Genomic DNA, 24,711 nt, shown 5'->3' on the forward strand with positions numbered 1-24,711 from the left:
ACTCCATGTGTCCCTTTTCCCCAACTCACACCTGTAGGGGGGGAAAAGGTGAGGACATCCTGCATATCTTTCTAGTATTTCCTGGACACCTTGAGTTCTGGACCCCATTTCAAATCCCTATTTGGGGTCCCTCCTCTGGGCTGCACCCTGTTACAGTGTCTGCTGGGATCCCTGAGCCTGGAGGTAGGGCCCAATCATGGCGAACTGGCCGAGGTAGCTTTGACACAATGGGCAACCGAAGAATGGCCTTCCAGTTTGCAAGTTATGAGCTATAACTGTTTAGTGGCCTGTGAAGTTTATTTAATGTGCCATGACAGAATTAAAGAGTTGAGCAGAAGTCTCTATGTGGAGCAACAATAAGTAGTATGTATTATAAAAAACTTGAAGGCTCATTTCCACTGTCTTTCCACCCTTCCTTTCCACAACAGACAACCAATACTTTCTTATATAATTTTCAAATTTTAAAAATATATAATAAAATAAAAACATAAGCAATAAGAAATATGTTGTCCTCCCCTTTTCACAAAAGATGACATACTTTAACACTGTTCTGCATTTTTCATTTTTCACTGAATGCAGCTCAGAAATCTTTTTATGGCAGTACATCAGAGAGTTTCCTCACTTTTTGTTATAGTTACAAAACGTGGAATTGTACAAGTCTATCATAATTTTGTGACCATTCATATTTGGACATTTAGGTTATTTCCAATGTTTTGCAAGTAATATGGTAATGAATAATTTTATAAATACATCATTTGTACACAGTGAAGTGTATTTGTAAAATACATTTTCTGAAGTGAAATTGCAGGCCAAAAGGCAAATACAATTGTAATTTTTTTTATTCTTCATAAAGATCTATTCCATTATTGGTATATAGTGTATTTAACAGTTAAATACATTTAAATAATGTTTAAGTGAGTACACAACTGCAGCATTGATAGCCAATTCAACTAGGAACAAGCTAACAAGTAACTGTCTAAATATTTAAAATACAGCTCTTGTTTAGATCATCCTTTGTTTTGATCACCTCTGGGAGGGGTGGGGAGTAGAAAAGCCTGCTGGTCATGCTAGAAAGATATAAAGGCCCACTCAATTACTAGGAAAATGACAATTACTGATAGTCAGTCCCAGAGGTTTCTTTTAGGTGCATCAAGTCTCCAACTCCTGGGCAAGCCCAAGCTTATGGCTTCTGGCATTAATCTTCTTTTCATCTCCCAGAAGAGACTATGTAAGCTCTACACCAGGCCTCAGAGTCTGAGTGTGGCACACACAAATCAAACTGGAGTGGTTGATTTTTGCAGACATGGGAGCAGTGGGATTCAATTGCTATTTTGCTGCAATACCAAAGCAAGTGCATTTGGTACCTGATGTCCAAGCAAGGTTTACTGAAGAGTTAAGACCTTTGTATACTTTACAATAAATTGATAGTCCAAAGTCTGTCCCACCGTTGACATTATAGCTGGAAGTTCCCAGTCCTGTAGCTCACTGCAAAGTTATTTCTTGTCATCTTTTTAAAAAAGATTTTATTTATTTAGTTTTAGAGAGAGGGAAAGGAAGAAAGAGAGAGAAACATCAATGTGTGGTTGCCTCTCATACACCCCCTACTGGAGACCTGGCCCAAAACCCAGGCATGGGCCCTGACTGGGAATTGAACTTGTGACCCTTTGGTTTGCAGGCTGGCCCTCAATCCACTAAGTTACACTAGCCAGGACAATTCCTTGTCAGCTTTGATTTGGCACTGTCAAAGGTCATCTTGTACTAAACAAGCCAACCCTCATAATGAAAGACAGCTGAACCATGGATTGCAGGTCCAGCAAAATCAAAGTCAACATTGTGACCAAGGTTTGTTTACATACTCCCTCTTGTAAGAAGACTTTTTACCACTTTTCTTTCCTGTGAGTGGTGAAAATGTGGTATCAAATGTCAGTTTTAAACCTTGACAGATCTGGTCTTCAATTATAGTTTCTGTTCCCAGAATGTTCCATTTCTGTGTGAAAGTTGAACCATACTCACATCATTTATATTTGGTCTCCAAGATCCTAGTAACTTTACCAGAATCTTTATTACATTAGATGAACCAGAGGTTAAGAGTCCCACACCATCGCATAACTGTGTTTTTATGTCCTGTTTCACCAACCTCAAACCAAATTCTTTCTTGAAAATATCTCTGGCAGCTTTGCCAAGGTCAGCATGTGATGGAGGGGGATAGACGTTGGCTGCGTACGAGGAGAGAGGGGCATGGATCACAGCTGCTCACTGGAGACTGCTGGGCTGGTTCAGGGTGGGGCTGCAGCTGCAGGCAGCTTGGAGATGAAGTGAAGGAGACACCATTCTGCAACCCTATCTTCCTCCCTCCAGGAACCCCCATTTGTAATTTTTATAAATGTTTTCAAGTTTTCTGTAGAGGGCTATACCAATATATTGGTACTTCCACCAGCACCTTATTTGAAGGTTTCTTTTTTCATGTCCCTCACCGATGGAATGTTATCAGATTTTTGCAATCTGAGAATTGAAAAACAGAATCTTAATACAATCTTAATATGCTTTTTATCTTATTTTAGGGTGCACATCTTTTCATGTATTTTAGTTCCAGTAATAGTTTCTTTCTGTAAATTGTCATAACCCTTGTCCATTTTTCTATTACTCTTCTTACTGATTCCTAGGGGCTCTACACTCATTACAGAGAGATGGGTCCTTGGTCTATGATGAGCTGAGAAAATGTTTTAAATTTCCTGATTATTTATCTTTTAATTTTACTAAGTGTGTTGTTTTAACCATGCATACTTTTTAAAATGTTTTACTTTTTATGTAGTCAAATTTGTCTGGCCTCTATGGTTTTTCAATCTTTGTTGTAAAGTCTTTTTCCCTCCATACTTATCAAGGAACTTAGGTGTTTTTTTTTTCACTCTTTTGAGTGTTCACATAAATAAAGTTATGCCATTTAGAGCATTTTATGACTTATTTTTTTTAACAATACATTCTGGACACCCTTCCATGTAAGAGCTAAAGATCCACTTTAATTATATTAGTGGCTGCATGGTATGCCATGGTACTGATTTTTAGCAATTTATTATCCACTCACTTTCAAGTGAGTTCCAGTTTTCAGTATTAAACGAATCTTACACCGGTCTTAATGAGTTGTGAGGCTGGTTTGTGAGAATGTGCAAAGCTGGGGGAGCAGGCTTAGAATGCATTTGTTTTCATTTGTTTCTTCCCTGGCAGGCCCCCTAGTGGCCCAAGCACAAGAAGGAAGTTCAGGTTTGGAGTCCTGGCTTCTCTTACATGGCATAGTGAAACTAAAAGGCCTTGAATCTTCTGATTGAACTCCTTCATTTGACACATGTGGCAGCTGAGATACCTAGAAGGTAATAGCTTGTCCCATCTCACCAAGCACAATAAGCCCAGAACCTAGGACTCTCAGCCCCTGGTCTACAGCTGTGCCAATGCGAGGCTGTTTCTTATATTGTGTGACTTTTCACTCCCAGATGTTTGTCAAGTTACAGTGTCTCAAAAGGCTGGCCAAATAAATCATTTAATCACTTAGGAAAATCAATGTTTCTGGATCATCATCAGTCAAGGGAAAAGAAGTACTGGATTGCTACAAGCTTGCCTCTTCTTTCCCTTCTTCTTGACCTTCATATCTTTGATAAGAAAAACAGCCTCCTTTCTGTGTGCCTCTCCATCACCAGGATGAACCAATTGTGCTGGAGCTGGAGAGAGGCATGAGGACTGGTGAGACAGCAGTCCTCAAAATTCAAGGCAGCCCAGACTCAGAAAGACATATCTGTGTTGTCATAGCACTTCCCGATCAGGGGCCTTAGGGTTGGCCAGCTGGTGAAAAGGGCTTTGGGGAACTCTCTCGGAGTTGTGTATTCACTGAGAGGCACATTGCTTTAACTAAGACTCTATGTTTATTTCAAAAGGTGCATCCTGCCTCACTTTGCAGCCTTCTGGGGCTCAGCACATTGCTGAGTGTTCAGTCTGCTTCTACCTCTAAGCAGTCTGTGATCTGCAGGTTCTTGACTTTGCATAGGAAAGAATTTAAGGGTGAGTTCAGGTGAAAGTGAATGCAAGTTTTATTTAGGTGAAGAGAAAAAAGACCAGAACACAGGTTCCTGGAGACAGGATTAGGGGGTAAGCCCAGGACAAGCTGCCACCACCCACTACTCCCCTGGTTATAAGTTTCACAGGGCACCACTGTGAAAGAAGCAAAAGTACTGACTGAGTGGATATGGGTGAACTTGTGAGTTGTGTGCCATGGTCAGTCAGTTCTCAGGATTTTGTTTCCAAAGGTGGGCTGTTCCTAAACTTTGTGGCATCAAATTCTGTCTTTGCCTTCTGGTTGGGAAGTGTCCCTTTCTGGAGCCTAGAACTGTTTCCTGCCAGCATACCCTGACTGGCTAACAATGGATTCAAGGATTATCACAGCTGGAATATAACTTCACTAAGAGCACTCCGAGCATTTATAGCAGAGCTGGTATCAAAGAATCCACCTCTTAATTCCAAGGTGGGAAGTGAACCTTTCTGGGCTCCAAATGAGATCTTGCAGCTGGGGTTGAGGGGCATGCCTGGAATCCAGTCCGAGATGTGAGTAAGCTTTGCCAACTAACAAAAGGCCCTATGCCTGCAAGCCCGCACCTCTTGCCAGATCTTTGCTTATACTTCCAATGTCCCTCTTCCAATCAAAAGGCAAGAAAATTCTCCTGTTTGTCTAAGACAAAAGGAGATGGAACAAGGAAGTGGATTTTATTTACGGCATTGCAATGAGGAGGTATAAAGATCAGTTTGTAGGAAAGGTGGTTGTGCCTTAGACTTCCACAGGCACAGGTGGGATGATTTATAGTTGGCACTGATTTGCAATCAGGAGAACTTTCAGTCAGCCAAGTGAATAGAAATATTTATCTCTGTGTCTAGCCATTTTCAGGGGAGCAGCGTTCTAACCTCAGCTAATCATTCAAGAGACAAAGAAAGAAACTTCGCAGTGGGAGGGGTGGGTGTCCCGCCCTTAGAAGCAGGTTCAGAAAAAGGGGAAAGGTCTTTGACCTTGTCACAGGTAAACAAGGGGGTCATCTACAAGTCTTATGGAGCCAGGAAAAAATGAGTTTTATGAAAGTCTTGGGGAGAAGAGTTGTTCTTCACAGTAAACCTTTCTCGCAACACTAATAGGTCAGGTTGCCTCTTAACCATACCTGTTTCTTGGGAGAACACTGAGTAAAGTCACACTCCTGTAACTGGGGGTCTTTATGGAAGCAAAAACCAGTACTTCCTACTTTTGATCAAATGGCTTAAGGTGGAAATTAAGTCGATATTTTAAACATGGGAGAAAAATGCCCTGAAAGGACGTCCCTTCGATCAGGTCAGTTAGCTCCACATCACAGCTCCCTGGACTTCAAACTACAAGTACCAGAAAGCAGTGCGCCACTTCCTCCACGCACCTATGGTGGGAATCAAGCGCCTCGCTGAATCTCGGGAACGACAATTAATTGGCGGACTAATGGAGAACGAATTTTAGGTGTCTTAATTTTTCGGAAGAGTAACTCATAAGTCCTCAAACAAGGCGCGAACACAGAACTAATAAGGTAACATTACCACTTTTATGCGAGACAGACCAGAGTACTCAAACGGAAAGGACTGAAGTCGGAGTTCCCGCTCAACTTTACTAGTGGTCTCACTTCTATCAACGCCCTGCGCCCTTACCGCTATCTCCTCTCATTGGCTGATTGACAGATGACGGCGCCTGCGCGTTGTGTTCCTCTAAGGGTCGGGTAGGCGCCATTTTGGCCCCAGACGTACTTATGGGAAGTCCAGCCCTCTAGTGGGTACGGCTTCTTCTGTCGGAGATTTATGTCGAAGTGTTTGCATCTGGCGCCGCTGTTGTTTTACTCTCCGCAGTCTCTAACCCTCCAGGCGAGCGGGAACCTCTGAGCATCACACAGCGCCATCGGGGTACGGGGGCTCTGCACCGCCGGGAAGGTGACAGGGGCGGTGTGGGGCGCGGACACTCAGCTAAGAGTCTCCCCCACTTCCCTCACGCCATGGACTCCGAATATTACATTGGCGACCAGTCAGGTGGGTTAGGGGCCTGGGGCACAGGGCTGAGGGTGGAGCGGCTACTTGGCTTGGACGGTGGCCTGGCTGGCCTGGCATCCCAGCAAAGGTGGGAAGGGAGGCTGCGCAGACGTCCCTCTCGGACTGGTCCCGACGTGGGCTCTGAGGCGGAGCTTGAAGAGACCACTGACGCGCTGCGGCCCGGAAGTTAGAACCTTGAGGACGGCGTTCGAGAGGGAAAGGCGTTTGCTGAATTGGGGAGCCAGTTCCCCGTATTAAGGAGTTACTGTGCGCAGAGTCCTAGGGAAGGTCTCCCTGTTACCGGATTGTTTTTTTAAAGAGTTGAGAGTGTTTTTCGAGAGTTGAAGGGAAGAGAACTGTTCGCTGGAGTTGGGAGATGGGATGCGGGACCATATCTAAACTTTTTGCTCCGAGTTAGGGCTAGTTTAACCTCACAACACTGGTTTCCCAGTAAAGACGACGTAGGAACCTTGTTTGAGTTGTGTTAATATTTTAGTGTACCTGTAGCAATTACTGTTGACTTTTGTGCCTTTTCTTCTCCTTGCATTCTTTTCTCTTCTCATTGAAGTTTGGTCTAGTCTCTTTCCCGTTTTTTTAATAAACACTCACTGGGCCCCACTCTGCTAACACTGTGCTAGGCATCAGAAGTACAAAGACAAATAAAGCAGGACCTAGTGAGGGAGAGAACATTACGTTTGCTTTCCCTTAGTGCCCAAGTTCTGTTGGGAATTTTCTATCATAAGTGCTTAAGCGCTTTTCTAAACGTTAATCTTTTTCTATTTTAAGTTCACTTCATATATGGATATATGGCAGGGAATAGTTATGATTACAAGTGCTTTTCCAAGCATGCACTGCTGTTTTGCTCTAAATGTTTTTCAAAATACTCTTTTTCTGTTCATTTGTGGTCTTAAATTCTTTCTTAAATAATTATATGTAAGATACGTATAAAGATTAAGCGCTAAAAGACATGAAAAAACAGCAGTTCCCGAATTTTCCATTCTTTTTTTGATGTTTACCTCCCTATTCCTAATTTATGCCATCTCTTGTTGCATCTTTTGTAGGCATTCTGTAATGATTCCTGTTACTCAAGGACTGGGTTTTATCTTATGTGCCTTTGTCTCCCCCAAACTCATACTGTTGCAGCGTAATTGTTAAATTTCAAAATGATTGGTTTTATTATTTACTCTTTAGCTAAGTAGTGTAACTCGTTACTATGTTGTGTTGCTTATTGTTTTGTTTCCATTCTTACTCAACTGTTCTGTTTTGCTGTCGGTGACTACTTCATTTTAAAAAATTTTAAATTTTTTTCTATTAAACTTTTAACCAAGTCTTTCCGTTTCCTTCCACAACCCTAAATTCCTCTCAGTAAAGTTTTACTCTATATTTTTAAAGTATTGGTTAAAGCGAGGTAGCAGTTTATTTTTACCACTTTGTAATATGGTATAATACATCTTTTTCTTTGAGGAAATCACACTATTTCTGAACTGCAGTTCCTTGTGCTCTTCATTCATAAACAAGTACTGTACGTCATTTGCCAGGCAGTGTTTGGGCTCCAGGGATTCAGCAGTGAACCAAAATCCCACTCTTTTGGTACTTTCTTCCAAGTGAGGAACCACATTAAACAAGTAATTTGATAAATCATGTAATACATCAGAAGGTGGTAAGTAAATGCTGTGGTCAGAAAAGATCCAGGTTATAAGAAAGCTGAAATAGTTACAGGGCACTCAATTATTTAGAGGTTGTTGACTTGGTCCTTAGTTATGTTTCTTAACCTTCACATTCCTTTTATGGTGTATTTTTTTCTGCCATTTGTGTCACAATACATGTTATGATTATTGGTATTTATATGAGTATTATAATGTTGCCTTGTTTACATTAGCATTATTAGTTAGTGATGCTTCATCAGTGGTAACTTTTGCTTACATTATTCTTGATTTATTGTGTTCATTTCACCAGTAGATGTCATCCATCTTACACCTTAAGTGGGTTTTTGTCTTATTTTTAAGCAGATGATGGTGGCGCTACCCCAGTACAGGATGAACGGGATTCAGGGTCAGACGTTGAGGATGATGTAAATGAACAGCACTCTGGATCAGACACTGGAAGTGTAGAACATCATTCAGAGGTATTGGCTAAACAACATCTTTGGGGAGAATTTTCCCTTGCATTATGTGAGACCTGTTTTATTTAGCAATTATAGAAATGCTGTCACAGGATTTAGGCTTCAAACCCTGGGAGTAAAGGATTGTAAGTTTATAGAGAACTGTTTTAAAAATAAGTGGGGATAGGCCCTGGCTGGTGTGGCTCAGTTGGTTAGAGCCTTGTTCTATAAACCAGAAGGTTGCAGGTTCAGTTCCCAGTCAGGGAATGTGTATAGGTTGCGGGTTTGGTTCCTGGTTGGGGTGAGTGCAGGAGGCAACTGATGTGTGTTTCTCCTGTATTGATGATTCTCTCTCTCTGGAATCAGTAAGTAAGGATATATTTTTAAAAATAAATAGGGACAGTCTGGTTATTTAGGAAATCATGGGGACTTAAATTCTAATTGGATCCCATTTCAGGTGTTATTAGGCAGTTATTGTCAGTTTTTGATTTAGAAAATGGGGCATGCTTTTGATATTTAACTATGCTTCCCCATTCCCCAAAAATGATGTCACAAGGACAGTGAACATTTGCAAACTGAAGAAATACCAGTTGAAATAAAAGTTGTGAGGGTTTTATTATCTGGCAAAAATAGTGTCAGAATTGGCTTTTTGAACTCAGTGTACAAAATAACAAAGCACATGTAAACTCAAAAAGCTGTTTTCATTTAGTAATACAGAGTAGTATTTGATCTTGTGTACAGCACTTCAGCATATTTGGCCTAATAGGCACATTTTTTTTTTAAGTGTATTTTATTGATTATGCTATTACAGTTGTCCCAGTGTTTTTCCTCCCCTTTATCCCTCTTCACCCTGTACTTCCCCACCCTCCAGCATTCCTCCCGCCCCCACCCCTCAGTTCATGTCCATGGGTTGCACATGTAAGTTCTTTGGCCTCTCCATTTCCTATACTATTCTTAACCTCCCCCCCCCCGCCATCTATTTCATACCTACCAGTTATGCTTCTTATTCCCTGTACCTTTCCCCTGCATTCTCCCCTTTCTCCTCCACACTATAACCGTCCATGTACTCTCCATTTCTGTGATTTTGTTCCTTTTGTAGTTGTTTGCTTAGTTTGTTTTTGCTTTAGGTTTGGTTGTGACTTTGTTGTCATTTTACTGTTAATAGTTTTTGATCTATTTCTTAGATAAGTCCCTTTAACATTTCATATACTAAGGGCTTGGTGATGATGAATTCCTTTAACTTGGCCTTATCTGGGAAACACTTTATCTGCCCTTCTATTCTAAATGATTGCTTTGCTGGATAGAATAATCCTGGATATAGTAGGTACATATTTTTAAAACTTTAATTTGCCTCCCTGGTTATATCTTCTATTGCACAGTGTTAGCAAAATAAAATTGGGACGCTTTTCAATAAGTCACCTATGAGTTTTTGGTAAGCACAGACTGAAACACAGGAATAATAAAGATGACCAAGTTTTCTTTTAAGAACCTGATATGCCATATATTTTGTTTGATTATGCATGCACAGAAAATTAGCAAAATTTTAAGTAGTAGATATAATTGTTAGAGAATGTATTATTGACTCTGTTCTTTCACATGTTATTAGTATATTCATATGTTCAATAAATATTTATTGAGTACCTGTTGTGTCAGGCTCTTTTGACATATCAATGATTAAATGAGGTCCCACCAAAATCCTTCACTTTTTGGATTTATTTACCAGTGGAAGGAGAAAGACATTAAACAACATATATATTTTTTTAATTGTATGGTTTGTTAGAAGATGGTAAATGCCATGGAGGAAGGAGAAGGGTAGAACTGAGTGAAGAATGCCAGGACAGAGGGCAGGTTGTGGTGTTAAGTAGGGAGTACAGTCGGCTCTATTAAGAAAGAGATACTTGAATCTAGGCATGAAGGAGGGTGAGGGAATAGCCACATGACTACATAGGGGAAGAATATTCTAGGCAAAGACCCTGCCGTGGGGGTTATTTGATGTCTTCAAGGAATATACCCAGGAGCTAGTATGGCTAGAGTGGAGTAAGGGGCAAATGTGATCAGAGAGCTGAATGGACTGGGAGAAGGGCTTATCTTCTAGTTATTTTGATATCACTCACTTTTGTATACTCTTAAATATTTAGGCTAAATTCTAATTAATGTATTATTTGATAGGTGGAAATTACTTGGTAGTGTAAATATTGTAATATACTTAGTATGTAATATCTTAAGTTTCTGCTTTGGAAAACAGCATTAGGAGCTTGACTCATGGCCTCATGATTCAGTTTTAAACATAAAATGGCTGCCTTTAGCACCTTTCAACTACTTATTTGTAAATGAGATGGATTCTAAATAAATAAAGGTGCATATTGTTGAAATTTGGAAATTGTAAAAGTTTAAAGAGAAATTTAAATTACCATTCTCCTATCACAGAAATGACTTAATTTTTTCATTTTCTTTCTCACTCATGTGCATATGTATGTGTTTTAATTTAAGATTTTACTATATGTATTTTGTATCTGTATAATGTTTGCCATACCATCTTCAGATCTCTCTTTCTGACCTCTGCTTCTGTCCTCATATCTCTATTTCTACGATGAGGACCTTTGTAATTATATTGAACCTACTCAGATAATGTAGGATAATCTCCCTACATCAAGATTCTTAATTACATCTGCACAGTCCTTTTTGCATGTAAAGTAACATATTCACAGGTTCCAGGGATTAGGACACTGACATCTTTAGGGGGTGCCCATAGTTTTGCCTACCACAAGATGGTACTCCTAACAGTACTTTCCAAATAATGAGACTAGAAAGAAGTTTTTCCCATTTGCATTTTAGAATTTAGGGCAGTTTTTAAAGAAATTCATATCACCTGTAGTATTTACCTTGCATGCTTTTTCTTTGGATCTTTAAGGAATACATACATACTCTGTGCACAAACACACACACACAGTCATTAAGCCAGTGGTCAGTATAGGAAATGCTGATAAATTTTTGGAGGCTAATAATTTTTGCAGACTTTTAAACTCTTGATTAAGGTACTTTAGTAATTGGAAAAAACCCAACTTTTTCCTGAAAATAATTATACATGTTGATAAGTTTTGACGTGACAGAGCAAGTCTTAAGAAAATGAGACTTATTGTGCCTTGACCAGTGTGGTTCAGTTGGTTGGGCATTGTCCAGAAAAGTGGAAGGTTGCCAGTTTGATTCTTGGTTGGGGCATATACCTGGGTTTCTTCCCTGCCCAGGGCATGTAGGAGAGGCAGCTGATCAATGTTTCCCTCTGAGATTGATGTTCCTCTCCCTCCCTTATCTCTCTCTAAAAATAAATAAAATCTTTAAAAAATGAAAATGGGAGTTTATTGTAACAAACATGATGTGGCCTTTCTAAATCATTCTGTCTAGGAAGTTTGTTCTTTCTGCCATTGATGGGCCGACGTGATAGCTATTTGTAATAGCATCTCTGTTCTTCAGTGGTTGGCTTAATTTTTTCTTAAGTTTTAAGAAAAGTCAAAATAATATTATAAAGCACAATTAATGCAAAATTATGGTGAATGAAATATTGAAGTCTTAAAGTCAGGATCAGTAACATTGCTGTGCTAGCCCATATTGTAGCCTGAGGCAAATGAAAATCAATATTACTCATTTAATTTTTAAAATTTTAATTTCATTCATTGTGGATTTTTTTGCATCAACTTTGATCTATAAAAATACCACCTGTCTTTGAAAGACAAATACCATATGATCTCACCTTTAACAGGAAGCTAAACAACAAAATAAGCAAGCAGAATAAAAACAAAGACACTGAAATGGAGAACAAGGGGACAGTGACCAGAGGGGAGAGGGTAGGGAATTTAAGGGGGAAGAGGGGAGGGATTTGGAGGAACAAATATGAAGGACGCAGGGATGAGAACTAAGGGGGGTGGAAATGAGAGGGAGGTGGGGAGCACAGGGTGGGGGGAGCTGGGATGGGAGAAATAGACAGAAAAACTGTACTGGAAAAATAACTAAATAAAATAAAATTATAATAAAACTATGATGAATGAAACAACATTAAAAAAATACCACCTGTCTTTTTTTAAAAGTTTTATTGAGATGAATTGACATAGTCATAGTTCACTGTTTAAAGTATGCAACATCACCGTAATCAATTTTAGAATTATTTTTGTCACTTCAGAAAGAAACCCTTTATCTATTACTTCCTTTTCCCACTTGTCCCCCATTGCTTTGTGTTCTAGACATTTCATATGAAAGGAATTATTTGATACAAGGATTTTTGTGACTTTTTTCACTTAACACAATGTTTTCAAGGTTTATTCATGTTGTAACCTTAGTACCTCATTCCTTTTTATAGTGAATAATATTTCATTGTATGAATATAACACATTTTGTTTATCCATTTGTCAGTTGATGGACATTAGAGTTGTTTCTATCTTTTGACTATTATCAGCAATGCTATAGCAAACATTTATGTAGAACTTTTTGTGTGGATGTGTTTTGATTTCTCTTGTGTATATTTCTAGGAGTGGAGTTGCTAGAGCATATTATAACTCTGCTTAAGTGTTTGAGGAGCTGCCAAACTGTTTTTTCACAGTAGCTGCACCATTTTATATTCCCATCAGTGTATGATGGTTCTCTTTTTTCCATATCCTTCCCAATTCTTCTTATTAACTGACTTTTTGATACTGACATTTTAGTTGGTGTGAAGTGGTATCTTATGTAGTTTTGAGTTGTGTTTCTGTTATGAGTAATGATGTTGAGTGTCTTTTTATATGCTTATTGACCATTTGTATATCTCCCTTGGAGAAATGTCCATTCAGAGCCTTCATTTTCTAACTGGGCTTTGTGTCTTTTTTATTATTGAGTTGCCAGAGTTTTAAAAAATAGTTTAGATACAAGTAACTTACTTGATGACTGATTTTGCATATATTTGTATTTTGTGAGATGTCTTTTCATAAGGTGTTCTTTAAAGCATTAGAGTTTTTAATTTGAAATTCAATTTATCCATCCTTTTGTTGCTTATGCTTTTAGTGACATTTCTAACAGTTTTTTGACATATCCAAAGTCATGAAGATTTACCCCTCTAAGAATTTCACAGACTGAGGTCTTTGATCCATTTGGGTTAATTTTTATGTATACATTGAGATAAGAGTCTTAATTTTATTCTTTTGCTTGTGGCCATTCAGTTGTGTGATTGGAAGGTCTTAGTACCCTATTTAAAGATCAGTTGACCTAAAGGGGCAATAAATGGTGATGGAAGGAGACCTGACTTTGAGTGGTCAACACATAATACAGTATGCAGATGATGTATTATAGAATTGTACACCTGAAACCTATATAATTTTATTAACTAATATCACCCCAATAAATTCAATAAAATTAAAATAAATATAATTTAAGTTTGGATGGTAAAAAAATCAGTTGACAGTAGGGTGCATGGGTTTATTTCTGGGCTTTCAATTCTAATCTATTTATATCTTTGTCTATCCTTGTGCCATAGTGCCTTGAATAAATTTCAATATTAGGGAATGTGAGTCTCATATTTCTCCCAGACTGTTTTGTCTGTTCTGGATTCCTTGTAATTACATATGTATTTCAGAATCAACTTGTCAGTTTCTGCCAAGAAGTTAGCTGAGATTTTGATAGGGATTGCACTGAATCTGTAGATGAGTTTGGAGCATATTATTATGTTGACAGTATGAGGTCCATAAAATGGGATGTCTTTTACGTCTTTAATTTCTTTCCTCAATATCCATTCAGAGCCTTTATTTTGTAGTTTTCAATGTGCAAATGTTGCATTTCTTTGTTAAAGTTATTCCTGTTATTTTCTTTAATGCTTAGTAAGTAGAAATGTTTTATGAATTTTATATTCAGATTGTTCCCAAACATTTTTCTTACTATGAATTCTAATTTACTTCATTGTGATCCTGTTTGTTTTATAGCCTACCATATGATCCATCTAGAGGATGTTTCAAATGTACTTAAGTTCATATATTCTGTCTTTGAAACGAAAGTGTGCCTCCTGTGATCAACATATAGTTGTATTAGTTTTTGTAATCCAGTCTCTGTCTCCTGATTGGCTTGTTTAGTCCAATTACGTGTAATGTTATTGATAGAGTTGAAGTGTGCCATTTTAGTTTGTTTTCTATGTTTCGTGTCTTTTTGTTGTGGCTCCTCTGTTCTTCCTTTACATGTTTTCTTTGTCAGTAAGTGAATCTTTTATAATACAGAATTTAAATTTTTTTGAGGTCAAATTTTTTTTATCATTGCAAAATAAGAGATTCTTTAGATAAATTAGAGAAATTCAACTTAGTTTTTGAGACTCTTAATAGACAAATCAGCTCATACCATTGTGCTTTTTGGAATACTTAGGTTTGAGATGATTGCTCATTGTGGTTTTGATTTGTATTTCCCTAATGACTACTGCTGCTCAGTGCCTTTTCTTGTATCTGTTGGCCATTTGTATCGTCGTTAGAAAAATATCTATTCAATTCCTCTGTCCACCTTTTGATCAGATTGTTCTTTTCCTGTTATGTGAGTTGCTCATTTATTTTGATAATGATCACCTTATAGGATAATGTGATTTGCACATATTTTCTCCCATTCATTAGGTTGCCTTTTCATTTTGTTGATTTCCTTTGCTGTGCAGAAGCTTTTTTAGTTTGATGTAGTCACACTTATTTATTGCTTTTATTTGCTTTGCTTTGTGTAATCCAGAAAAAAATCATTGCCAAGACTTTGTCAAGGAGCTTACCCCTGTGTTTTCTTCTAGTTTTGTAGTTTTAGGTCCTAAATTCAAGTTTTTAATCCATATTGAGTTGATATTTATGTATGTGGCTGTCCAGTTTTCCCAACACCATTTATTCAAGAGACTGTACTATTTTTGCCTCCTTTGTCATAAGTTAATTAACCATATATGCATAGGTTTGTTTCTGGGCTGTCTGTTTTGTTTCATTGATCTTTGTGGCTGTTTTTATGCTAGCTAGTATCATACTGTTTTGATTATTACAGCTTTGTAATATAGTTTGAAATCAGGAAGTCTTATGCCTTCAGTTTTGTTCTTAAGATTGCTTTGGCTATTTGGTTTTTTTCTGTGGCTTCATGCAAATTTTAAGATTATTTTTGTGCAAAAATTCCATTGGAATTTTGATAGGGATTGCATTGAATCTACAGGTTGCTTGGTAGTATGGATATTTTAACAATATTAGTTCCAGTCCGTGAGCATGAATATCTTTCCATTTATTTATGTCTTAAATTTTTTTCATTCATGTTATGTAGTTTTCAGTATATAGATCTTTTACCTCTTTGGTTAAATTTGTTAAATTTCTCTTTACTATTGCTGTTAGTATATAGAAACAACTGATTTTTTGTGTATTGATTTTATATCCTGCAACTGTACCGAATATAGTAGTTTTTTGGTACTGTCTTTAGGGTTTTCTACATGTAATATGTTATACACAAATGGTGATAGTTTTCTTTTTGATTTGAAAGTCTTACTGTGTTGAAGTATGTTCTCTCTGTATCCACTTTGTTGAGGGTTTTTATCATGTGTAGTTGTTTAACTTTGTCAAATGCTTTTTCTGCATCTGTTGAGATGATCATAGGATTTTTACATTTCATTTTATTGATGTACTGTGTCACATTGATTGATTTGTGGAAGCTGAATCATCCTTGCATCCTGGAGTAAATTCCATTAGATTATTGTGTAGATTCTTTAAATGTACTGTTGAATTAGATTTGCTGATAGTTTGTTGACGCATCTATGTTCATCAGCAGTATTAGCCTATAATTTTCTTTTCTTGTTATATCCTTGTATGGTTTTGGTATTAGGATAATGTTGGCCTTATAAAATGAATTTGGATGTATTCCTTTCTCTTCACTTTTTTGAAAGAGTTTGAAAAGAATTGGTGTTAATTCTTTTTTTTAATTTTATTGATTATGTTATTACAATTGTTCTGTTATCCCCCTTCATTCCCTTCCCCTCCCTCCCCCACCATTCCCCCCTTTAGTTTATGACCACGTGTCTCAAGTTCTTTAGATTCTATATTTCCCATACTATTCTTGCCCTCCCCCCTATCTATTTTCTACCTACCCTCTATGCTACTTATTGTATGTACCTTCTCTCCCCTTCTCCTCCTTCCACTCCCCTGTTGCTAACCCTCTATATGATCATTTTTATGTTTCTACTCCTGGTCTAGCTGTCCTCTTAGTTTGCTTTTGTTTTAGGTGTGGTTGTTAATAACTGTGAGTTTTCTGTCCTTTCACTGTTCATCTTTTTTATCTTCTTTTTCTTAGATAAGTCAGTCCCTTTAACATTTCATATAATAAGGGCTTGGTGATGATGAATTGCTTGAATTTGATCTTATCTGAGAAGCACTTTATCTGTCCTTCCATTCTAAATGAAAACTTTACTGGATAGAGCAATCTTGGATGTAGGTCTTTGGATTTCATGACTTGGATTACTTCTTTCCAGCCCCTTCTTGCCTGTAAGGTCTCTTTTGAGAAATTAGCTAACAGTCTGATGGGAACTTCTTTTTGGTGACTATCCCCTTATCTCTTGCTGCTTCTAGGATTCTCTCCTTCATTTTAATCTTGGCTAGTGTAATGATGATGTGCCTTAGTGTGTTTCTTCTTGGGTCCAACTTCTTTGGGACTCTCTGAGCTTCCTGGATTTCCTGGAAGTCTATTTCCTTTGCCAGATTGGGGAAATTGTCCTTTATTATTTGTTCAAATAAGTTTCCACTTGTGGCTGTTCTTCTTCCCCTTCTGGTACCCCTATAATTCTAATGTTGGAATGTTTAAAGATGTCCTGGAGGTTCCTAAGCCTCTCCTCATTTTTTTGAATTCTTGTTTCTTCATACTTTTCTGTTTGGTCATTTTTTCCTTCCTTCTGGTCCACTCCTTTGATTTGAGTCCCAGTTTCCTTTCCATCACTATTGCTTTCTTGTGCATTTCCCTTCATTTCAATTAGTTTAGCCTTCATGTGTTTCTCTAATTTGTTACTAAAATCAACCAATTCTGTGAGCATCCTGATCACCAGTGGTTTGAACTGTGCATCTGAAAGCTTGGCTATTTCTTGGTTGCTTAGAGTGATGGGCTCTGGGACTTTGAGTTTTTCTTGAGCCATATTTTGGTCTGTTCATACCCGTTAGGTATGAGGAGCAGAGCCTTAGATGTTCACTAGGGCAGGGCCGCTCAGGTTGCTGGGTTGGGAAGCTGCATGTGGGGGTGGGGCCAGAGGGGGCAATGGTGGTCCCCTCTGCTGCTTCCTGCCACTGGGGCCTGTGAGGTCTGTCTTAATGCTCGCTTCTTCGCTGGTTTATCTGCACCCGATTGTGTGACCGTGGTCAGCCTGCCGCCTTGCGCCCTTGCTGGGTCCTCCTGTTGCAACCCCACGCCTGGGATCCGCCAATCGCAGCCTGTGCTCCTGGGTTGGTCTGACTGAGTTTTCCTGTGCAATCCTGCTCTGCCAGTTGCTGGCTCCACCCCTCTTACCTGTCTGGCTGGAGGTTTCGTTGTTGTCAGACTTTGGTATAGTTCAATTTTCTGTGTTTTGGGTGCATTTTTTGTTACTAAAATTTTGTTGTCTTTAAACTTGGTTGTGGGAGAAGGCACAGTGTTTCCACCTATGCCTCCATCTTGGTGGAAGTCCAGTGTTAATTCTTTAAATGTTTAAATTCATTTAAAGAAATGAATTCTTTAAATTCGCCAATGAAGTCATCTGTTCCTGGTCTTTCCTTGTTGGAAGGCTTTAGATAACTGATTGAATCTCTTTGTTAGTTGTTAGTCTGTTCAGATTTTCTGTTTCTTCATGATTCACTCTTGGTAGGTTATATGTTTCTAAGAATTTATTCATTTGTTCTGTGTTTTCCAATTTGTTGGAGTATAATTTTTTTTAACTATAAAAAATTTTAATTGTTCAAGTGTAGTATAATTGTTCTTAATCTCTATGATTGTATTTGTGCGGTATCAGTTATAATATCTTTTGTTTATGATTTTATTTGAGTCTTCTCTTTTTTTCTCTTGGTTTATTAGTTTTTTGTCTCTATTTTGTTTATTTCTGCTCTGATCTTTGTTATTTCCTTCCTTTTACTACTTTGGGCTCCCCACCCCCATTCATCAAGGAATAAAGTTAGATTGATTGAGGTCTGTCCTTTTTCTTGCTGTAGGTATTTATTGCTGTAATCTTCCCTGTTAAAACTGCTTTTGTTGCATTCATGTGTTTTGGTATGCTGTATTTTCATGTTCATATGCCCCAAGATATATTTTCACTTCTTTTTTTGCCCATTGGTTGTTTTGTAGCATCATCTAGCTATTGTTGAAAATGGAGTATAAGTCCCCTGCTATTACTGTATTGTTGTCTTATTTCTCTCTTCAAGTCTTGTAATATTTGCTCTCTATATTTAGGTGCTCTGATGTTGGGTACATAAATATTTTTTTTTTAAGATTTTATTTATCTTTAGAGGGGAAGGGAAGGAGAGAGGGAGGGAAACATCAATGTATGATTGCCTTTCCTGCATCCCCTGCTGGGAATTGGCCTGCAGGGAACTGGCCTGCAACCCCGGTATGTGCCCTGACTGGGAATCGAACCGAGAGTGTCTGATTTGCAGGCCCGCGCTCAATCAACTGAGCTACACCAGCCAGGGCGGTACATAAATATTTATAAATGTTTATTAACCTTGTTGGATTAACTTCTTTATCATTAGGTAGTGATCTTTTGTCTCTTAGTATAGATTATGGCTTAAAGTCTATTTTGTCTGATACAAATATAGCTATCCCTACTTTCTTCTGGTTTCCATTTGTATGGAACATCTCTTCCTATCCTTTCACTTTTAGTCTGTGTGTCCTTAAAGCTGAAGTGGAGTCTCCTGTAGGCAGCATTGAAATGGGTCTTGTTTTTTTTTTTTTTATCCATTCAGCCACTGTATATCTTTTTATTTGAGAATTTAATCCATTTACATTTATAATAATTATTGATAGGTATGGTCTTAATATTGCTATTTTGTTTATTGTTTTCTGGCTATTTTGTAATTCCTTTGTTCATTCTCTTGATGTCTTCATTTGTGAATTCATGGTTTTCTGTAATGTTATGTTTAGATTCCTTTCTTTTTACCTTTAGTGTATCTACTCAACGTTTTTGTTTTGTGTATTACAATGAGGTTTACATGACACATATTTATACGTCTGCTATTAAGCTAACTTCTTTATTTTAAATTCCTATTGAATTTTTCTCCCAACTAATTTTATTTTTCTTTTTTCTTTTTTCAATTGTTTTCGAGGACAGTTGCTTCCATTTTCCTCCCACAACTCCTCCTCCCCACCCCACCTCTACCCTCAATCCTAACCCCCTTTGCTTTGTCCATGTGTCCTTTATACCTATTCCTTGATCACCTTTCCCCTTTTTCCTCAGATATGCCCTCACGCCTTCCCTCTGGTTACTGTCAGTTATTTATTTAAATGTCTCTGGTTATTTGTTTTGTTGAATAGGTTCCACTGATAGTTAACATCAGTGGTATTTGTCTTTTGCTGCATGGCTTATTTCACTTAGCATAATGCTCTCCAGATCCATCCATGCTGTTGTGAAGGATAGGAGCTCCTTGTTTCTGCTGCATAGTATTTCATCATGTGAATGTAGCACAGTTTTTTGATCTGCTCATTTACTAATGGGCACTTAGGTTGCTTCTAGCATTTGGCTATTGTAAATTGGGGTGCATCGGCTCTTTTGAATTGATATTTCAGGATTCTTAGGGTATAATCCCAGCAGTGGAATTGTCAGCTAAAACAGCGGTTTCATTTTTAGTTTTCTGAGGAAATTCCATTCTGTTTTCCACAGTGGCTTCACCAGTCTTCATTCCCACCAACAGTGCACTAGGGTTCTCTTTTCTCCACAACCTCTCTAGCACTTGTGGTTTGTTGCTTGTGGCCATTCTGACTGATGTGAAGTGGTATGTCCTTGTGGTTTTAAATTGCATCTCTCTGATGACTAGTGATGCTGAGGATCTTTTTATGTCTCTGGGTCCTCTGTGTGTCCTCCTTGGAGAAGTGTCTGTTCAAGTCCTTTGCCCATTTTCTTAAAGTATGTTTTATTGATTATGCTACTACAGTTTTCCTAGTTTTCCCCCTTTATCCCCCCTGTACCCCCCAGCCCTCCACCATTCCCCCTCATTAGTTCATATCTGTGGGTTGTACATACAAGTTCTTGGACTTCTCTGTTTCCTACACCAATCATTACCTCTGCCCTTCTATTTTATGCCTACCAGTTATGCTTCGTATTCCCTGTACCTTCTCCCCCTGTTCTTGCCCTGCCACTCCCCACTGAAAACCTTCCACGTGATGTCCATTTCTTTGATTCTGTTCCTGTTATAGTTGTTTGCTTAGTTTTTGTCTTTGTTGTTTTTTTCTTTTAGGTTTAGTTGTTGATAGTTGTGAGTTTGTTATCATTTTATTGTTCATATTTTTAATCTTTTCTTAGATAAGTCCTTTTAACATTGCATATAATGAGGGCTTAGTGATGATGAACTCCTTTAACTTGAAATATCTGAACTTGACATATCTGGGAAACACTTTATCTGCATTTCTATTCTGAATGATAGCTTTGCTGGATAGAGTAATCTTGGATGTAGGTCTTTGCCTTTCATGACTTGGAATACTTCTTTTGAGCCCCTTCTTGCCTCCAAGGTTTCTTTTGGGAAATGAGCTGATAATCTTATGGGCACTCCTTTCCTCTTGCTGCTTTTAAGATTCTATCTTTGATCTTGGGTAACTTAATGAGGATGTGCCTTAGTATGTTCCACTTTGGGTTCAATTTTTTGGGGACTCTCTGGGCTTCCTAAACATCCTGGAAGTCTGTTTCTTTGTCAGATTAGGGAAGTTCTTCATTATTCAAGTAAGTTTTCAGTTTCTTGCTCTTCCTTTTCTCCTTCTGGCACCCCTATAATTCTTTTTCTTTTTTAAGATTTTATTTATTTATTTTTAGAGAGAGGGGAAGGGAGAGAGAAACATCAGTGTGTGGTTGCCTCTCACATGGCCCTCACTGGGGACTGGGCCCACAACCCAGGCATATACCCTGACTGGGAATCGAACCTGTGACACTTTAGTTTGCAGCCTGCACTCAATCCACTGAGCTACACCAGCCAGGGCCTCACCCCTATAATTCTTATGTTAGAGAGTTTAATGTTGTCCCAGGGTTTCCTAAGCCTCTTCATTTTTTTGAATTCTTGATTCTTCATTCTGTTCTGGTTGGATGTTTATTTTTTTCTTTTGTTCCGTATTGTTGATTTGAGTCCCAGTTTCCTTCCCTTCAGTATTGGTTCCCTATATATTTTGCTTTATTTTACTTTGGTTAGTCTTCATTTGTTCCTTCATTTTGCAACCAAGCTCATTCATTTCAATGAACATTCTGATTACCAGTGTTTTGAGCTCTGCATCAGGTAGGTTGGTTATCTTCTTATTGCGTAGCTCTTTTTCTGGAGTTTTGATCTGTTCTTTCATTTGGGCCATATTTCTTGGTCTCAGTGCACCTCTTATGTTGTAATGGGGTAGGGCCTTAGGTATTCACTGGGGGAGGCAACCCTCTTAGCTTTGTTGTGGTGCTGGATATGGGGGAGGGGACAGAAGGAACAGTGCTGCTCACGCACTCCCCTCTAGCCCCACTTTCCAACAAACTCTGTGAGACTGGGAGTTTCTCCTGCTGTGTCATCCCCTACCATAGTTTACAGCTATATTTGAGTCTTTAGTTTCCTCTTCAGTCACCCTGCCTTGCTTTCAGTTCACTCCAGCTAGCCCCGCCTTGTCAGTGTGTTCCACCCCCTTGCTGTGCGTGCCCTTTCCTTTCAGCTGGCCACCCACTGGTCTCGGTGAAATTTTTTTAACTCCTTGGCTGTTGGAGTTCCATGCAGTTTGATTTTCTGCCACTTCTGGTTGTGTATTGTTTTTAGATTGGTTGTTATCCTTCTTTTGGTTGTGCAAGGAAGCGAAGGGTTTCTATCTATGCCTCCATCTTGACCAGAACTCCTTTGCCCATTTTTTAATAGGATTGTTTGCCTTCCTGGAGTGGAGTTGTGTGAGTTCTCTCTATATTTTGGAGATGAAATCCTTGTTTGAAATATCATCGGCAAATATATTTTCTCTTGTGTTTAGTTCCTTTTTCATTTTGCTGATGTTTTCTTTAGCTGCTGTAGAAGCTTTTTATTTTGATGAAGTCCCATTTGTTTATTTTTTCCTTTATGTCTCTAGGTCTAAGAGACATATTGGTGAAAATATTGCTGTGTGGAATATCTGAAATGTTTTCCTCTAGGAGTTAAGTTTTCCTAGAGGATACTTATATTTAAGTTTTTTGTCCATCTTGAGTTTATTTTTGTTTGTGGTGCAAGTTGGTGGTTGAGTTTCATTTTTTTGCATGTAGCTATTGGTATCTCCAACCTCCATTTGTTGAAGAGGCTATATTTACTCCATTTTATGTTTCTGCCTTCTTCGTTAAATATTAATTGACCATTCAGCGGGTCAGTTAATATGTGCGTTGCTGGCTATATCTTTCTCGAAGTCCTTCAAGATTTTTCTTATGTATTTGGGTGCTCCTATGTTGGGTACATATATGTTTATAATGTTTGTAATGTTTATGTCTTCTCGATGGATTCTTTCCTTGAGTATTATGAAGTGTTTTTCTGGCCTTTGTTTTGAAGGCCTTTTATGGCCTTTGTTTTGAAGTCTTTTGTCTGATATGAGAATTGCCACCCTGGCTTTTTTTTTTCCTGTCCATGTGCTTGGACTATTTTTCCCCTAACCCTTCACTTTCAGTCTTTGTATGTCTTTTGTTCTGAGGTGGGTGTCTTGAAGGCAGCATATGTGGGCATCGTATTTCCTGATCCATTCAACTACCCTTGGTCTTTTGATTGGAGCATTTACTCCATTTACAGTTAAGGTTGTTATTGACATCATCTAGCTATTGTTGAAAATGGAGTATAAGTCCCCTGCTATCATTGTATTGTCTTATTTCTCCAGGTGTTTTACTATTTGCTCTCTATATTTAGGTGCTCTGATGTTGGGTACGTAAATATTCATTGTAATTTTACCCCCTTTGTACCTGTGTTTCTCTCTCTTACTCTTTTTCTTCCTTTTCTTAAAGCAGTTTCTTTAGCATATTTTGCAGTGCTGGTTGGAGGTGTATTCTTTGAGCCTTTTGTCTGGGACACTCATTTCATTCACCCTTTTATTTTAATTGAGAACCTTGCTAGGTAGAGTAGCCTTGGTTGCAGGCCTCTGATTTTCATTACTTGGAATATTTCTTGCCATTGCCTTCTAGCTTCTAGCATTTCTATTAAGAAGTTAGCTGCTAGACTCATTGCGTCTCCTTTGTATGTTACTTCCTATTTCTCCCTTGCTGCCTTTAAGATTCTCTCTTTGTCTCGGAATTTTGCCACTTTAATTTTGGTGTGTCTTGCAGTGGGCCTCTTTGGGTTCCTCTGGATTGGGACTCTCTGCTTCTTGCATTTGTGTGTCTTTTTCTCTCATCAAATTAGGGAAGTTTTCCATCATCACTTTTTCAAACAGGTGTTCTGTCCCTTGTTCTTCTTCTCCTTCTCCTTCTGGTATCTCTATTATACGGTTCTTGTTATGTTTCATGTTATCCTGCAGTTCCCTTAACCCCTCTTAGTTCTTTTTGATTCTTCTTTCTGGGAGTTTTTTTTGTACCTCATCATCCAACTTGCTGATTTTAATCATCTTCTTTATCTAGCCTGCTTTTGATTCCTTCTACTGCGTTCTTCAGTTCAGAAATTGTATTCTTCATTTCCTCTTGGCTCTTCCTGATATTTTCTGTGTCTTTTTTTTAATGATGTTATAGTTTTCAGTAAGTTCCTCGTAGTTTCTCTGTAATTGTTGGTAGTTCTTGTTGAGCTTTCTTATAACCATCATTTTGAACTCAATATCTGACAGTGACAAGCCTGTCTTTCATTTAGCACTCTTTCTGAGGATTCCTCCTTTCCTTTCATTTGGAGGTTGTTTCTTTGCCTTCCTATTACTTGTAAGACCCTTCTTGTTTGCTGCTTCTTCTTAAATTGATCTGTTTTGACTGCCTGACTTTGTGGTGTGAACTTCTGTGGCAGGAGACCTGTGAGATTCAGTGGTGCAGTCTACTTGATCTCCTGAACTTAATGCTCTTGGGATGCCCTTTATGCCGTTTATGTTGGCTCTCTGAATGTAATTGGGTTTTGATTTTTCTTGTGGTGTTCTTTGGTACGTCCTTCCCTCTAGCTGGTTGACTGAGGGTCACTCTGCCAACCATGGTTTACATGCTGTTGTGCAGGTACTGCCAGAACATAACCACAAAGCCCAGGAAACAAACCCACATCGGCAAAAATACCCATCCCCCAGCAATCCCACTATCAAAAGCAAATGTACCAGTATTAATAAGGGGTAAAGAGATTAAGACTGTTAAAAGAAAGGAGAGAAATAAACTATAATATAAAATCTAGTGACTTAATATGCACAAAGTTGATGGACAAGAAATAGATGTAAAAAGTTATGTTGGGAAGAAAAGATCACAA

The 24,711-nt window shown here is 38.3% G+C and overlaps 1 protein-coding gene and 1 pseudogene across 7 annotated transcripts in view; one reads left to right on the forward strand and one right to left on the reverse strand.

Moving 5' to 3' along the window:
• Window positions 1-932: 932 nt before the first annotated feature.
• On the reverse strand, window positions 933-5,776 carry LOC119062505 (voltage-dependent anion-selective channel protein 2-like; annotated as a pseudogene).
• IWS1 (interacts with SUPT6H, CTD assembly factor 1) overlaps window positions 5,462-24,711 on the forward strand; it is a 62,590-nt gene continuing 43,340 nt past the window's right edge. The window contains exons 1-2 of one of the 7 annotated variants that reach the window (XM_053667426.1): window positions 5,462-6,069; window positions 8,076-8,194. In XM_053667426.1, coding sequence (XP_053523401.1) covers window positions 6,036-6,069; window positions 8,076-8,194 — 153 coding nt within the window. In that variant the 5' untranslated portion in view covers window positions 5,462-6,035. Of the gene's footprint in view, window positions 6,070-8,075; window positions 8,195-24,711 lie in introns of those variants that run through there. The other 6 variants (XM_053667428.1, XM_053667427.1, XM_053667424.1 and 3 more) reach the window with 6 other exon arrangements.

The sequence above is a fragment of the Artibeus jamaicensis genome, unplaced genomic scaffold (assembly GCF_021234435.1).
Source record: "Artibeus jamaicensis isolate MK-2021 breed Jamaican fruit bat unplaced genomic scaffold, CSHL_Jam_final contig_469, whole genome shotgun sequence".
Taxonomy (NCBI): domain Eukaryota; kingdom Metazoa; phylum Chordata; class Mammalia; order Chiroptera; family Phyllostomidae; genus Artibeus; species Artibeus jamaicensis.